Source organism: Otolemur garnettii, unplaced genomic scaffold (genome assembly GCF_000181295.1).
Source record: "Otolemur garnettii isolate 467f Iridium unplaced genomic scaffold, OtoGar3 scaffold00005, whole genome shotgun sequence".
NCBI classification, from domain to species: domain Eukaryota; kingdom Metazoa; phylum Chordata; class Mammalia; order Primates; family Galagidae; genus Otolemur; species Otolemur garnettii.
In genome coordinates, this window is record NW_003852400.1 from 15,957,234 (window position 1) to 15,975,211 (window position 17,978).

The 17,978-nt window shown below is 36.9% G+C and overlaps 1 protein-coding gene across 3 annotated transcripts in view; it reads left to right on the forward strand.

Annotated features, from left to right (window-relative positions):
• Nucleotides 1-17,978, forward strand: part of ADAM22 (ADAM metallopeptidase domain 22) — a 255,911-nt gene that overhangs the window by 203,098 nt on the left and 34,835 nt on the right. For all 3 annotated transcript variants that reach the window (XM_003782646.3, XM_003782645.3, XM_003782647.3), the window contains exons 19-25: nucleotides 2,035-2,085; nucleotides 2,314-2,377; nucleotides 4,067-4,172; nucleotides 6,659-6,778; nucleotides 8,729-8,897; nucleotides 12,128-12,242; nucleotides 15,933-16,023. In XM_003782646.3, coding sequence (XP_003782694.1) covers nucleotides 2,035-2,085; nucleotides 2,314-2,377; nucleotides 4,067-4,172; nucleotides 6,659-6,778; nucleotides 8,729-8,897; nucleotides 12,128-12,242; nucleotides 15,933-16,023 — 716 coding nt within the window. The remainder of the gene's footprint in view (nucleotides 1-2,034; nucleotides 2,086-2,313; nucleotides 2,378-4,066; nucleotides 4,173-6,658; nucleotides 6,779-8,728; nucleotides 8,898-12,127; nucleotides 12,243-15,932; nucleotides 16,024-17,978) is intronic.

Sequence of the window (17,978 nt, forward strand, 5' to 3'; positions counted from 1 at the left end):
GAGCCGTGTTTTCTTTTTTTGTTGTTGCTGTTTTGGCTGGGGCCAGGCTTGAACCCGCCACCCCCAGTATATGGGGCTGGTGCCCTACTCCTTGAGCCACAGGCACTGCCCATATTCTTTGTGCCTTCAATGTCAGGAGATATCTCTGAGAGATGTGAAAATGTGAATGTGAAATATCTTGGTGGCATCACCTCCTCTGGGACATCTTTACTTACATTACGTTGCAACTACTTCATTCATTTTTGCTGATAAGTTCTTCTTCACTAAGTTCCTCTGCATATACAGAGTCTCTTGAACAACAGTATTATGTTCCTACTGTTGGCTATTATTTTCCTGTGGCTCCATTTATGTTCAAATCAAATTTCACTTCTGATGTCATCATTTTTCATGTCTTTGCTACACGTCCATCTTCACTGGCTAATTCCCTCTTTTGCTTTTCCATATTTGTAAAATGTCACAAGGTGTCACTGGAAGACAGAAAAGCAACACAACTACATGTTTACTGTCTATTCATGAGTTGTATAAACAGGTGGGCAGTAACCAGTCACTGACCAAATTTGAAAAGAAATAACAGGGTATGTCACTGACCATGGCAGACACCTGTTATTTGCCTAGGGATCAGTAGACTAAAGAGCGAGTAGCAAAGTTGTGCTTTATGCACTTATTCTCAATAATAACTGTGGTAACTGAAATCGGTACTGTGTTATTACGGGACTGGTATTTTTTAACAAAACCATGGAAACTGAAATTCATGCATCTGAATTCAGAGTTGCGCAAAGTGAGGACTGCCTACATATTTTTTTTTCGGAGAAGAAGGATTCAATAGTGGTATACCTCCGTTGACCATTAAAATGTTTTATTTTAAAATTAATCATCCTAAGAGGTTAAAGATCTTCCATGTAGAAGTATTTTTCCTTTCCTGCCATCTAATTTGCAATGTCTTCTAAGCTTACACCTATTGATGAGGAGGATTCAATGAATGATGACACGTAAGGCTCCTAGATAGAAAGAGGTTTTGAGCAACTGCTTTGGAATGTGACTATAAATAACCAGGAGTTTCAAAAAAATCCTAAATCTAAAAATGATGTGTGTACACATCTACTAATGCTCCTGTTGCACTGATTATAGCAGCATAAATTAATTGGGGATCAAAATGATTGCTATAGTGCACTGTTAGCTCAATGCACTGTTATAGCCATTAAAAATGGTACCTACAAAAAATTTATTACAACATGAAGAATTTATATGACAAAATAAAAGGAAGAACCAGAATGTAAAATGTTACCTATAATTAGATCATACTTATATTTAAATATATCAATTTTTATTGAAAAATGTGGAGAGAAAAATGTACCAAAATATATATGTAAAAATCGCTGCCTTTGGATGGGGGAATGTGAGTGAACTTATTCCATTTTTTTTTCTAACTTTTTTTATTTCCTGACTTTTCTCAAATGACTATATAATTACTATATTGATAGAAAAAGATGCATCATAAGTTTAAAAATTAATGTCTGTTTATATGATGAGTCCTTTGTGACTTTCTTTCATTGCTGCAAGACAAAACGTGGGGTTATAAAGAGTGTCCTTTTGTAAGATTGTCAAAGTATACTTCTGTTAGAAAGTCATGATTTTAAGCATAAGGGCTGTGTAGCCTTTCACAGCAAAAGAGAGAAAACTAGTTACTTCTCCACCTTGTGGACATGCTCCTTGCTTCCGTTTTATGCTTTCCTTTTTCCAGCTCTAAGGAACGGTGTATCCGTATGAAGCAAGATGCTCTTGCTGAGTCTATTGCAGTCACTTCTTTTATTTGCTCCTGTGTAATCAGCTGTCTTTGCCCCTGACAGATCCATATTTGGGGGGAAAATGCAGCAGAGTTGTATTTCCTCTTGTGTTCTCTTGGTCTTTATTTTTAGATGGTTTAATAGACTAGCCATGTTACCTGAAGTGATTTTAAAAACGAAAGCACTAAAGGAATTAGTTCAGCCTAATATTTTGCTCTATGTTTGGTTCATAGTTTGTTCTCTTTCCTAGTGTGCCCCTAATATTCATAAAATGGATGGATATTCTTGTGATGGTGTTCAGGTAGGTAACTTCATTTTTATCTAAATTTTTAATGTGTGCCAGCATGAAAGAAATACTGAAATCTTATCAAAGTAGAAAGATCAGTTTAAATGTTCTGAGTCAATTCTGCAGATAAAAGGCCTTTATAATATTGGTCTAATATTTTTTTTTCCAATCATATTTACCTCTTCAGTTATCTGATGTAAGCAGATATTACATCAATAATGGGTACTTGCATTTCCATTTTAGGGAATTTGCTTTGGAGGAAGATGCAAAACCAGGGATAGACAATGCAAATACATCTGGGGGCAAAGTAAGTAGTGTGACTTGATCATATTTAAAATGTGACATCAGTCAGACTTCTCCTGGACATGCAAACTAGAAGGAAATATTTGTTTTTTCTGTAATGCATTCTTGAAACCAGCACATAAGTAAATTTTTAACTACTTTTTTAACTGAGGAGTTTTTAAGCTATGAAGGTCTTAGCAGGGACATATTTCTGGAAATTAGAGTGAGGTTATGTGTAAGACACCACCCTACACATCTTGGCTAGTAGGTATGCATGTGGACAAGTCAGAAGGTGCTTTTGCTGCCAGGCAAGTGAAGCCCGTGCAAGGGCACAGCTTGGAGAACAGAACAAAGCTAGACTTCAGCTCCACGTACACTCTCATCAATTAAGTTCCCTTAAGCAAAACCTGTACAACCATATGGATGGACATGGACCCTGGACAGGGCATCCTGAATTTACACCTGTAGCATTTTAGCTACAGTTGTTTTTTCCTCCTTAGCTACATTCCTTAAACTTTAGCTGGTTTTCCTCGTTGTAGGGGACCTTCTGCTGAGGTTGCTTTCCTGTGTCAGAAAGAAATTTTAATGTTACTGACTTCAAAATTTGTCTGATTATCAGAGAATGATATACAACATCTGTTATTAACATCACCGATGTAATAACATCTGCAAACTCTATTTCAATTTATATTTCAATGTTAAGCAATATATTATTTTCTGGAAGTATGCCTGGCTCAAACTTTAAGAAGCAGCTTTTGTTCTAAACTCTTTTGACAACATATATTAGGAAAAAAATTATAAAATTGTATTTCTTAACAGTCATAGGTAGTGACTATAATCCTTTTAGGAGAGTAAGTGCATACTCTCTTTTAAACTAGAAACATTGAAATGGATGAAAAATTTATCTCTACAGGTTTGTACTCTGAACAAAGAGGTAATTGCTTTTGGTTCCTTCACTTGGGCAAAAGTAACAGTTGACAATATAAGTAGGTACAGAAATTACCAACATACTTAGTATATATTTCATATGTACTAATATTTATATTGAAGGTAGGCTTTGATTTGTTTCCAAAAGTCACTTTGTTTTAAGTTTTAGATAACTATCAACCAACCTTGGTGACAGAAAAGATAAACACCCGACCAAGGTGCTGACATACCTTAAAATGTTTTTTTACTCTCAGAGATTTAGCATGAATTCAAGCTTGTCTAAAGGCAAAATAAAATTGTTTTTGATAGCTGTTAAGAATTAATGAGCAGGGTAGAAATTGTATTGCTGTTTCTTGAATGTAATTATAGTACATAATTATTTTAATAACATTGTCTTAATAATTAAAATTTGCTGTGTGAGAAATTCATGCAGGATATCTGGCACTGAGATTAAAGCAAGGAGTGTTCATTTAAGGAACTGTTTGGTATCAGCATCCTCTCATTACTGGCCACATCCTTAGGAATGTTGTTTTTATAACCCAAGTCTCATCAGATATCTAAATACTTTTTTTTTTTTCAAATTTCAAGCAAGCATTTGTGAAAAATGTACCTGAGTCATGGATGTCTATGATGTTGGAAAACTCTTGTGAACCATGGGCATCATTTTGGGAATCGTTAACACTGTAGTGAAAAAGAATCTTTAAATTGCAATTTTTCCTCCCTGAGACCATTTTGAGCAGCTCCCTCATTACCTCCCTCACTGACAGAAAATTTTATTCTGCTTCAGAGGTGACAGCATCAGACAAATACTGCTATGAGAAACTGAATATCGAAGGGACCGAGAAGGGCAACTGTGGGAAAGACAAAGACACCTGGATACAGTGCAACAAACGGTGAGGTGGCAGTGACGGGTTCTGAGCAACCAGAAGACCCGTTTGCTGCATCCCATGAAGTGTGCTTTGCCTCCTCACCTCACCTCACTGCTTCCCCGGGGCCCAGCATCACCTACACAGAGGGCCCTCAAATTTTATCACATGTCCCGACCTCTCTCGTAAGGCCCAGATCACCTGCTTACCTGGAAGACATCTTCCAGAACATCTCAAAAGCAGTAAAAAGTAAAGCCACCAAAATACATACTCAGGGAGGCTGGGTGGAGGGAGGGTGATTGGTGGGACCACAACTGTGGTTCATCTTACGAGGGTACATGTGACTCTTTCTAAATGTAGAATATAAATGTCTTAACACAAGAACTAAGAACCTACCATGAAGGCTTTGTTAACCAGTTTGATGAAAATATTTCAAATTGTATATAAAACCAGCACATTGTATCCCATGACTGCATTAATGTACATAGCTATGATTTAATAAAAAAAAAAAAGTTTCTGCACAGCAAAGCAAAAAAAAAAATACATACTCAGTGGTATTGAATTGAATTAAGTGGCTCTGATGTTCCTAAGCCACCTCTTTTTACCCAAGACCTCAGTATCTCACTCAGAGTGGCCCTTGACTCCTATCTTCCCTCTGCACGTTGTCCATGAGTGAACACTGTGTGTTAAGTACTGTATCACACTTTACAATGAGCTGTGCCTTCTAATCTTTTATTCTTTTGAGTTTTTAAAAAAGAGACAGTGGTACAATCATAGCTCGCTGTAGCCTCAAACTCCTGGACTTAAATTATCTTTCTGTCTTAGCATCCTAAGCAACTAGGACTACAGGTGCATGCCACTACAGCTGGTTAAATTTTATTTTTTAAATTTTTTGTAGAGATGGGGTCTTGCTAAGTTGCTCAGGCTGGCCTTAGGCAGTCCTCCCTCCTCAAAGTGCTGTGCCTGTAGGTGTGAGCCACTGTGCCCAGCTATGCCAATTAATCTGTATGGCAGTCTTCCCATTGTATGGAGGAGGAAACTGAGACACAGTTAATTAGTTTGTGTAAGTCATACACATAGGATATTAATAAAAGGTAGAGTTGGAATTCAGGCCATTTGATTTCAGAACTCTCTCTTTACCACTTTTCTGAATGACAGTTTTATTTAGTACATAAAATGGAACCTTAGCTTGACACTGTACCTCTTCCACAGTTTGCCCACCTACATTTTTTATTTTTTCTTCTCTGTTCTTCCAAGTTTAACAAACCTTACTGTTCCTTATATGTGCATCACACTGTTCTGCTTTTGTGCCTGTGTTTGTGCTATTCACTCCTCAGAAAGCTTCCTTTATACTTACACCACTGCCAGTTAAAAATGTATCTGTTCTTCAAAGTAGAAAATACTTTCTCTATAAATTATTTCCTGATTTACTCTAGGGATAAAGTATCTTTCCCTTCTCTTCTAAACTCCTATGGACCTATTACTCATAGCCTTTGCCCCTAGTTCTGTTTTAAAGTTGTTTATGTATGTGATTTATTATCTCATCCAGAAGATAATTTCCTTGAGGGTGAAGATTATGTCTAATTTTCTTTATATATTCTAAATTACTTAACACAGTTCATACATATAAGTGAAATTAAAAAAATTTTGAATGAATGTTTTTTGTGTGTTGAGAAAGCAGTTTGCTTATGATAGATACAGTAAAATGATGATATAATTTAAAATTTATTTATTATTTTAAAGAATAAATTAATGTACAATTTTATTATATTGGTGACAGGTACAGGTTCTAATTTTTCTTTTTTCTCTATCTGATAAAATCTGATATTTCCATATCTAATCTTTCTGGCCTACTACTGATCAGTCTTCATAAGACATTTGTTAAAATATATGTTAATTATTATCACTATTAATAATTAAAATGCACTGGAAATAAAGAATATGTATATATAAAAAAGTACTTACACCTATTAAGATATTTTGTAGGTTAAGTTAGAAGTGTCTGAGTATGTGATGGTTGGGGGAAGTTGTGAAATATATTGAAAGAAGGATGTTGAGACTTTATCATTGGAAATCTTTAAAATATATGCAATATTCTTATAATCTCTTTTCTAATACTGGGCAATAGGTTGGAGAAACATCTGTATTCCAGAAAATAAATGCTCATGCAAAGGTTATTCATTCACATATCAGATATTAAAAATAGGCTTGTCTAGTAAAGTGTTATGGAAAAACAGATTCTGATACAAAAGTCCATTTGATGGATAATTTTCTTTAAACACTTAAAACTAATGGAGAGTAAAGAAAAAGCTAGAAAGAAAAACAATTGGGATTTTAGTGTACCAATAAGACTTTAAACTCATTTGGGCTTATTTTATTTTGTTTGATACATGAGTAAGTAATAGAGTCGATGAAAAGCAAATGCTAAAATGAGAGAAGATATTTTTCTGTCTATACATGCTTTGCTGTACCTTTGGAGAAAAAAGTAAAGAATTGGTACTTTTTTGACATAGGGATGTGCTATGTGGTTACCTTTTATGTACCAATATTGGTAATATCCCGAGGCTTGGAGAACTCGATGGTGAGATCACATCTACTTTGGTTGTGCAGCAGGGAAGAACATTAAACTGCAGGTAATTACTTTCCTTCTTATTTAGGAAAATAGATAAGGACTTCTGGGTAAAAATTAGTTGTATTAAAGGTATGCATCTACTTTTGTTCCCTTCTGAAATCCCTCTAACATGACACTAAATGGATCTTTTTTTAGAGTTGATATATCCACAGGGAGGCAGAAAGGGAGAAGAGACAACAGCAATTTGGAATGCATACAGCTAACGGACATATGACACTGGGCTTACTGAAGCAAAGAGTGCCGAAATGTTAAGTCAGAAATGGGCAAATCTGAGAACCAATCCAGGATACGTTGTCCTTTCCCAAAAGACTCAGAAACTGGCAGCATCATCTACTTTTGAAAGAGGGAGGAAAGGAATGGGGGTGAAGGAGCTGAAATAAATAAAGTCACCTTCCCTGACTCAGCTAGGCTCGGAAACAGAGTTTAGAAGATGTCCACTCTCCTCTGGCAGATGGTGGGCTGTATACCCAGCAGAGAATAATAAAGGAGGTTTCCAAGCTGGAGGACCGCAGGCAATGTGGAGATAGGGGGCTCTATGGGAGTGGCCCAGACTCAGTGACATTCAGTCAGAATTTCTGATCATCTATTCGGTTCCCTATCTCAATTGTGAACAGATTATCAGACATGTGGAGAAAGTCTCTAACATGAAAAAAAGGAGACAAAAACAATGAAGGGGGAGAGAATCACCTATCAGTATTTATGAGTGAGAAGAGACTTCAAATGAGAAAATAGGGTGCTATTTGAAAAAGAAAAAAAAAAAACCAGGGAACATTCAGAGAAGGAAAGAAAGCTGTTGGAAATTAAATATGGGATAACACAAATGAAACTCAGTGGTTGAAATTATCTTCCAGAGTAAGGCTAAAAAGCAAAGAAATGGAACAGAGAAAAAAACTTACCAAATTAGAAGTAATAAGGAATGGAGAAAACAGCAGGGAGGAAATTGTTAATGAAGAACTCGGAAGTATCTACTACTGAAAGACTTGAATTTCCATCTTAACAGGATCGCCAAGGGCTGGGTACAATGAGTGAAATTAGAAGTGCATCTAGATACAAAACCAGGACATTTTAAAACCTTAGGATAAAGAAAAGAAAATCGTGAAAGTTTCCAGAGAGAAAAAAAAGCAAAGAGTTAAGAATTAAAATGGTTTAGGATTTATTAAAAGGAGCCCTGGGAATCAGAACACAATGGAGAAATTTATTTCCAAAGTAGAATTTTATAACCTGGCAAAATATCTGTCATGGGAGGGTAGAAAATAAAGACATTTTTAGATATGTATGTTTGTCCAAAATTTACCCCCTTACACCTTTTTCAGGATGCTACTCAAAATTGCCATCTACTAAAATGAAGGAATAAAACCAAGGAAGAGAAAGGGGATGTATGAAACACGATATCCACCATGGAGAGAGATAGAGCAATCCCCTGGGACATTAATCCAAGATTTAACAGCTGTAGGATGCCAGGCACATAGGGGCAACCAGGAAAACACAGTATCCCCACTGATATATGGGCTGGAGATATTGAATATTGACGCTGTAGCAGTTTAGTCATTCTCACATGTAATGTGTTCATTTTGGGTAATGTAAACCAAAACCAGTTCTCATTGAAACACATTTGAAATCTTAAAACCTACTTATCAAATCAAATACTAATGATAATGGGTTACTTAATTTGTACATGGTAGTCCAAATGATAAAGCTGTTTCTATTCAGGCCCTTGTCATAATAATTATGTTTAATATTAAACTGTATCAGTGTTTCCAATAAGAATTAGGTCAAAAGATTCAATTGCTTTCTCCATTTAGAGTTTGAATATGCTTATGCTACTGGTTTTTATTAAATAATAGAAAATAGGAGAAGTGACATTTCCCACTTCTAGGTCTTTAAGCATGTTCTTGAGGTGAATGTCAATTAATGGAATCTCATTTTCTTTTTCCTCCTAATTTATTTTCAGTGGCGGGCATGTTAGGCTTGAAGAAGATATAGATCTTGGCTATGTGGAAGATGGGACACCGTGTGGTCCCCAAATGATGTGTTTAGAACACAGGTGTCTCCCTGTGGCCTCCTTCAACTTTAGTACTTGTTTAAGCAGTAAAGAAGGCACTATTTGTTCAGGAAATGGAGTAAGTATTTAGTACCTTACCATGGGAAACTATTCATTTATTTTATATCACAGAAATAGACATGATGAAACTGTGATTTTGCTAATTATGGTGGAAAACACAACTATCCATGTTTCTAGTTGGTCTGTAAACACTGATTTAATCAGGGGTACTATAATATTTCTGTTGCTTAATCTTGAGAAAGCCTGGGAATAGGAAAAAGGATAATCTTCCTAACCAAATTCTTCTATCTTCTTTCATGTTAATTAGATCTCATAGACACATATTGATATAATGCCAAATGTTCACAAGTGAACTAGTTAACAAACTATTATGAGATCTGTTTTTTGAAAAGAAATAGAAAGCAAGGGCATTGGCCACATGTTTAACACTAGTGTGATCTGGGCACTGACCAATCTGAATGAACCATAAACAACTGCTGTAGTCACACCAGTACATACTAGCTAAGGATAAGCCCCCCAAATAAAAACAGAATAATTTAGGGAAATGTTTCTTACAGATGAATAGAAAGAGTGGCATTTGAAATATATTTAATTTGATTCTTTTAGTTATATATTAGATGAGTGGTCCCCAACCTTTTTGGCATCAGGGTCATGGAAGACGGTTTTTCCGTGGATCTAGAGTGGGAGAAATGGGAGCAGCAGTAAATACAGATGAAGCTTCCCTTGCTCCTCCTATGTTCCTAACAGGAGTATCTAATACCACAGTATTAGATAATGCAGGTCCATTATAAGTAAATTTCTATGCTAAATATATCTCCTCTATTAGTAATAACAGTTTTGTCATTGTCTTGCAGTTAGGAATTACTGTACTAAAAAATAAATTTGTGTTGGTTCTTTTTCTTTTAAATATGCTATAATTTCCTTTTCACTCTCATTCTAAGATTCTGTGCATGAAGTCTTGTATTACTCAGTTAAGATAAAGGATCCTTGTTTTGGAATTGTAAGCCTTAAATCCTGGTTATTCCATTTACAGCCTTGAAGGATATGCCAAGAATTTACCTAAGAAGTAACTAATTGGTAACTCCTTGCTAAAGGATAGAAATTCTTAATGGCATGTAAGAATAGAACAGACATATACACATAAATTAAGTAATTCTGCTACTATAAAGCAGTCTTCTAACTCATTTTAGTCATTAAAAGGATGTTTGGGAGAAATACTTTGGGGGGAAGTCAGGAGAAAATAATAGAATTATTTCTTGATCATCCATGCAAATGGATAACCTTATCTATCTTAAAGTCAAATGACCAACAGCATCCAGATAATCAAGAATAATTATGCATCCTATAGAGATTTTATAACCTAATTTTAACTTATGATAGCTCAACTCTCTCTCTATAAAACAAAAAATTCATACAAGAAATACAGTAAATCTTTTTGATGCTTTAACATCATATAATAAAAAGTATGAACTTGCAATCAGATGGTCTGGGTTTGAATCCCAACTCTGCTTCTTACTACTTGGGTGACATTGGACTAATTACTTATTCTCTGTGATTCAGTTTCTTCCTTTGTAAAATGGAAATGATAATAGTGCTTACTTCATAGAATTGTGTGAAGAATAAAACAGATACTGGCCAGGTACAGTGGCTCACGCCTGTAATCCTAGTACTCTGGTAGGCCATGGTGGGTGGATTGCTCAAGCTCATGAGTTTGAGATCAGCCTGAGCAAAAGCAAGACCCCGTCTCTACTAAAAATAGAAAAACTGAGGCAAGAGGATTGCTTGAGCCCGAGTTGGAGGTTGCTATGAGCTGTGATGCAACAGCACTCTACCCAGGGTGACTGCTTGAGATTCTGTCTGAAAAAAAAGGAATAAAACAGATACTACTTGTAAAGCACTTAAAACAATGCCAGGGCCATAGTGAGTATTCAGTAAATGTTATCCGTTACTTATGGTGATCATCTTACAGTGGCATCCCTGTCCTTGTTACTGTACCACTGTTAACTGTCAAATGATACAGAAACTGATGCTCGAAGAAGGTGGTGACCTGATTGAGGTCCCTTAATAGGACTGGAGTAAAATAGGGAATTCAAATCCAGGCCTTTTGATTTTAAGCCTAAACCTTTTTCTTTCTGCCTATGTGTTCATCTTCAGCTCCTAATGGGGCTATCTTATAGCTACATTTATTTATTTATTTATTTATTTTTTGAGACAGAGCCTCAAGCTGTCCCCCTGGGTAGAGTGCTATGGCATTACAGCTCACAGCAACCTCCAACTCCTGGGCTCAAGCGAGTCTCCTGCCTCCGCCTCCCAATTAGCTGGGACCACAGGCGCCCGCCACAACGCCCGGCTATTTTTTGGTTGTAGCCGTCATTGTTGTTTGGCGAGTCCGGGCTGGGGATTTGAACCCGCCACCTTAGGTGTACATGGCTGGCGCCTTAGCCGGTTGAGCCACAGGCGCTGAGCCTATAGCTACATTTAGACATGGATGTGTGCTGTCCCCTGAAAATTAGATCAGACAAGAGAGAATTCTCCCTGCAGTGAAGAGTTGCCTTAGGAGGAACTTCACTAATCTTAAACCTGACAAAGCTCTCCTACTTCTCACTCCATTCAGAGTTGTTCTGAATTATAAGATCTGGGTGTAGATTCTGTTTCCTGGGTGGATGAATGAAGATAGACCATTTTCATACAATTAAAAAAATTGCCATTTCTAAGTGCATTGTTTTCTACGCTTTATTTGTGGGAGTTCTTAGTTCCCATGCTCCTGAGGTTGCTATCACTAGTTTCTGTGGCTTGGGCTGAGGAGCCAGGATTTTACACCCTTTTGAAGCTTTCTTCCTGGAGCCTTGCAGACCACCAGGCCTTCTCATGTCTTTGTTGGACTTTTCTTTATCTTGTTTAGCTCTCTAAAGTATTAATAACATTTTTATCAAAAAGACCCTTCCTTTGGAAGAAAAAAAATTTTGTATTGAATAATTGACAGATGATTGTATGTCTGCTTAGTTTTTTAAATCTCCCTCATAAAATTTAAGTTAATGAAAATCAAGGCAACAATTACATTGATTTCTTTTAGATGCAGATTAATTCCTCTGTTAAATTTTCTTCTTCCCTTTGGGTCAGCAAATACTTTTTTAGGTACTAGAGTGAGAAATAATGTAATTATTATTAATTATTGCCAATAATTTTTAAATATCAAATTCTAAGTATGTGATAATTAGAAATTAATGTTTATTTTTCATGCCTCTGTATCAGAGTTGACATTTACTCTAGCTTGATTTTGGATTTCAGGTTTGCAGTAATGAGCTGAAGTGCGTGTGTAACAGACACTGGATAGGTGCTGACTGCAACACTTACTTTCCTCACAATGATGATGAAAAGACTGGTATCACTCTGTCTGGAAATGGTGGGTACTTAATTTGGTATCATTTTGTGGTGTTTATATACAAGGAAAGAGAAAACTGCTCTTAAGACATTTTTATTTGAATTAATTTTTATGATAACTCAAAAATAAATTATATCCACATAATAACGAATTTCAATGTAAATTGGGGTCCACTTTGTGAAACTGATCATCCTTATTAAGTTGTGATGATCCGTAATATTGTATATAATGTAGTCTACTGATTTAGCCTTCTTTCAGACTGAGATTTGTCAACTATTGTGCCTGTCTAGGGCATCAACAAACGTTAACATTTCTTTTTCTGTTTGTTTTTGAGACAGAGTCTCATTTTGTCACCTTCAGTAGAGTGTCATGGCATGACATCTGATAGCAACCTTAAACTCTTGGGCTGAAGGGATCCTCTTGCCTCAGTTTTTCTTTTCTTTTTTTTTTTTATTGCAGTTTTTGGCCGGGGCTGGGTTTGAACCTGCCACCTCCGGCATATGGGACTGGCGCCCTACTCTTTTGAGCCACAGGTGCAACCCTCAGTTTTTCATTTTTAGTAGAGTTGGGGTCTCAGTCTTGCTCAGGCTAGTCTTGAGTTTGTGAGTTTAGCAATCCACCTTCCTTGGCCTTACAGAATGCTAGGATTATGGGTGTCAGCCACTAATGAAGAGAGTAGTCATAATACTTAACTGTCTAAATTTAAAGGAAGAACTTTATATCTTGAGACAGAATATTAAGAAAAATGAACAATTGAAGAATTAATTTTTTAAATATTTTATTTTAATAGAATCTCACTGATATTCAACCCCATTTTTGTAGCCTGAACTAGAAGATATAAACTTTGCCATGGTGACTTGAAGGATTTTAAGGACATGGATAAGAAACAGCATATACATGATTTGGATGATAAGTGCTCTAAGAACCCAGACTTAACTATTATGCTGTATATATGTAATAGAATTCAATTTGTACCCATAAATTTGTTAAATATTGAAAAAGAAAAGAAAAGCTGGGCTCGGCGCCTATAGCTCAACCGGCTAAGGCGCCAGCCACGTACACCTAAGGTGGCGGGTTTGAATCCCCAGCCCGGGCCCGCCAAACAACAATGACGGCTGCAACCAAAAAATAGCCGGGCTTTGTGGCGGGCGCCTGTAGTCCCAGCTACTTGGGAGGCGGAGGCAGGAGACTCGCTTGAGCCCAGGAGTTGGAGGTTGCTGTGAGCTGTAATGCCATGGCACTCTACCCAGGGGGACAGCTTGAGGCTCTGTCTCAAAAAAAAAAAAAAAAAAAAAAAAAGAAAAGCTGGCCCAAGTTGGGAAGTAGAAATTAAATACAGTCATGTGAAAGAAGGCATACCTGGGAGGCAAATGTCCCCTTTAAACCAATTAACATTTTATTATTGAGTTCTTTTGCATGAAATAGTACTCAAATCCTGAAATCCATTTACTCCCAAAGGACAAGAAAAGAGGAATATATTCATTTTAGTCAACTAGATAGGTTAAAAAAAAAAAGCTTAGTTAGTAAGACTTTAATAAAGAAAGTCGCGGTGTGGTGAAGATTTTTGCAGTCCCCAATCTTAGCAGTGGTAGTATGGAGCTTGTTTCAGTTGTCACTGCAGAGATGAGGATATTTAGGTACACGGATTTAAGCAACTTGTCAAAACTAACTTACTATTACTTAGAAATTATCAAGACTAGCATCTAGGCTTATTGTTCCCTGTTAAATGCTTGGAAGAAAAAGAAGATAGGACAGAAATGCTAGGTCTTGGAGTTAGAAAATCCAAGGTCCTCTGGCATCTGGATCCACTCATCCCACAGAGGACCTGGCAGGTTAGTGTCACCAGCCTGCTCATGTCCTACCTCTGCTGTCCAGCATGACTACTGAGAGCCACCTGACAGAGAGACTGCCATTTCTGTCATGGGGAATTGGAATCTCCTTCACTCACTCATGCTTACTGACCTTCAGTGTCTAGAAGAATGCCTCAGGAGTGGAGCAGACAGGGAGCTGAGCGGCTCTGGATGAGAGCTCTGTGATTAAATGTGCAGTATAAATCATCATCCTCGTGTCAGAGCCAGGCCTTGCTCAGATCAGGCCTTTCCATTCTTGGGCCTTCACTTGAGCTTATTGACCAAGCCTTTGACTCACTGTACCATTCTCTGTGCCGTGATTCCCTTAAGGATTATATCTCAGCATGATTGACAATGGATGCTGACTCAACGGTGCCATCCTGAGTCCTCAGCTTCGGCCTTACCCTGGACTCTACCTGCCTGTCGCTTTGCCGCTCTGGTGCCACCTCCTTTAGCACCAATCTCCAGCTACCAGGCATTGTTTTCCTTTGGGTTCTCCTCCTCTAGAATGTCACAGCCACCACTGGCCAGACTGGGAATTATAAGCCCAGTGCTTTTATCATCTACACCACCTGAGCACTGATTATATAAGCCTGTAGACATGTTTTCTCCCTTAAGAAGTTTAATCGTTTTGATGTTTCTACTGCGCTTCTGTCAGTAATAGGCACCTACATTTTTGGTCCAAACTTTCAAGAAAAAAATCGTTCATTTTAATTTTTTTTTTTTTTTTTTTGAGACAGAGCCTCAAGCTGTTGCCCTGGGTAGAGTGCCGTGGCATCACAGGTCACAACTCACAGCAACCTCCAACTCCTGGGCTCAAGCGAGTCTCCTGCCTCCACCTCCCAAGTAGCTGGGATTACAGGCGCCCACCACAACGCCTGGCTATTTTTTGGTTGCAGCCATCATTGTTGTTTGGCGGGCCCAGGGTGGATTTGAACCCACCAGCTCAGGTGTATGGGGCTGGCGCCTTAGCCATTTGAGCCACAGGTGCCGAGCCCATTTTAATTTTTTAATTTAAATTCAAAGCTTAAATCTTGCAATGTATGAAAACCATTTCAACATTTTCCAAGGGATTTCACAATAATTGTAAAAATATCAGCTAGATTGCTAGCTCCCACCTAAAGTACATGAAGAAAAATACATACTCTTCATTGGCTGAAATGCTTCTGTTGTAAGTTCATCATAGGTTCATAAGGGTATTTTACAGATATAATTATTGTTTTCTAGAGTTAGACCTTTATGCATAAGCATAAATAAAAGAATTTAAAACATTTATGTAGATATGGAATTAATTCCCATGTATAATATGCATCCTTATTTTTCCTTAAAAAATTAGGGAAAAAGTGTGCATTACACCCAGCAAAATATGGTGTATTTACTTTGAGAGATGGACTATCATACATGAACACAACAAGAGTAAGGACCTTGCCTTAGTTGTCATATTGGAGTGATACGCACAATAACATTTTCAGAATTTCTGAGAAAGTGGTGAGAGTCAAAAGGAACACAGGTTTTCTATAAGTTCCTCCCTAAAGGGTGCTGGGCCGACATACGTGATAGTTAGTATCCCTCACCCCCTTTTTTGCATCAGTACTTTTCCCTCTTTCAGTTCGATGCATCCTGTTTTCCAGATAAATACATGGAAAATACAACTGTGCAAATTATACTTGGACACAAGGAACATGTGCAAAAAGTTATTTTAAAAAATCATGTGAATTACTAAATTGTAGTTGATTTTTCTTTCCTTTCAAAAACACTCATTAAAAAAAAATTGTTGTTAATGTGATGATGACAAATCTGGATAGTAAAGTTCCTAGAAGAATTTTCTGTCACTGATGTACTTTGTTCTTTTTCCTTCCAGGTGTTGCTGGCACCAACATTATAATAGGCATAATTGCTGGCACCATTTTAGTGCTGGCCCTCATATTAGGAATAACTGCGTGGGGTTATAAGTAAGTGAAATGTCTCAGTCTTGTTACTATCAAAATAGACTTTAAAACATTTTAATTAAATGAAAATATCTAGAAAATTTTGTATCATTGAATAAATATACTTGCAGTGAAAATTGTTCTAGCTCAACAGTAATTTTTTTGGCAGGGTTAGGAGTAGTAATAATTTACCATTTTTTAAAAATTCGAGACAGTGCCCTTCTATTCTAAAAGTACTAAATGTTGTTTTAAAATCATCAAAATCATGAAGCCAGTAGATAATTTAATATATACCCACATAAGAGAAGAACTCAAATTCAAGGTAGGGGGCAGGGGAATGAGGAAGTGGGGAGCCGGGAGGAAGAAGGGGGACGGGGGTATATGGCATACCTCTTGGGGTTGAGACACAACTATTAAAGGGACTTTACCTAAAAACTGCAAACAGTGTAACCTGATTCTTTGTACCTCAATGAACCTGAATCGATTAATAAAAAAAAGTCTTTTTACACAAATGGATAAAAAAGTAAAATAAATAATCAAATAAAAAAACAAAAAAATGATGTTAGGCAGATTAGTTAAAAATAAAATTATCAAAGTGAATTAAAATCGATCTAAATTGTGTCTTCTAAGAGAAGGCTTGATTGCTTTGCCCTTAAGTGACAGAGCTGGTCTTAACTTAACCCATACCTCCAAATCTAGGCAAGACAGGGAGGTTAGTGATATAATAACTATGTTAATAATAACAGTAATAACAAGGACAATAGCAACAGATCGGTTATTGAGTGTTTTCTGGAGTCACATACCACACTAAAGGCAGAACCTCTTTATCTTCATAACCAACAACAAGAAGGCATTATTTGCTAATTATGAGAGTGTTCTGTGTGAAGACTGTTGTGAGATTTGTTTGTGAAAATTATACTTCAAATTACAAATTTTAAGCCTAATTCTCTTAAGCTTCCTAGGTCAACTTATAAGTTTTTTTGTTCTATATGTAAATCATAAAACTTTTGAATAGTATTTGATGCCCTGAAAAAAAATTTTTTTTTTTTTTTTGAGACAGAGTCTCAAGCTGTCCCCCTGGGCAGAGTGCCGTGGCATTACAGCTCACAGCAACCTCCAACTCCTGGGCTCAAGCGAGTCTCCTGCCTCCGCCTCCCAAGTAGCTGGGACCACAGGTGCCCGCCACAATGCCTGGCTATTTTTTGGTTGCAGCCATCATTGTTGTTTGGCGGGTCTGGGCTGGGGATTTGAACCCGCCACCTTAGGTGTACGTGGCTGGTGCCTTAGCTGGTTGAGCTATAGGTGCTGAGCCCGAAAAATTTTTTACTAAGTAAATCCTTTTAAACATTCTAGACTAATCTGTTCAATTCCCTTTTTTAAGTACTTTAAGTTCTTCTGATGTAAAAAATTTTATTAGTATTCAAATAACTCAGTTTAAGAAGCTAAGCAGAACTATGGTGAAACTTAAGTTCCGTTTAATATTTCAACCTTAAAACCACGTCCTTCTGGCTTCTGATGATGATGCCCTAGTCTGCAGGTCTGTGAGTTTTTCTCGATTTCAAAGGCAACTTTTGCTAGGCATTCAGAGCACTCCTACCTCCATACCATAGCATATTTTTCCTCATGGCTCCAACTTAGGTCACTAAATATTTTGGGAATTAGAATATTTCAGACTTTAAAGTTACCCTATGCCTTTTAATAGACTCATCTTTGTTCTGCAAGTTAATTATATGTCAGACACTCAGAGTAGTGTCTGGCCCACAGTATGTGTTATGTAATTGTTTGATGCTATTATTATTATTACCTGACATGGTCTTAAACCAACTGAATCAAAGGAAACATCTTTAAAAGTATTTATGGCAATTGCTTGTGAGATCAAAACCCTGAAAGACCTTCTTTGAGTGAAAAGGGAGAGCTGCCAGAATAAATTTTGTATGTTACAAGCATCCAAATAAAGACATTTATTTTATGATGTACAT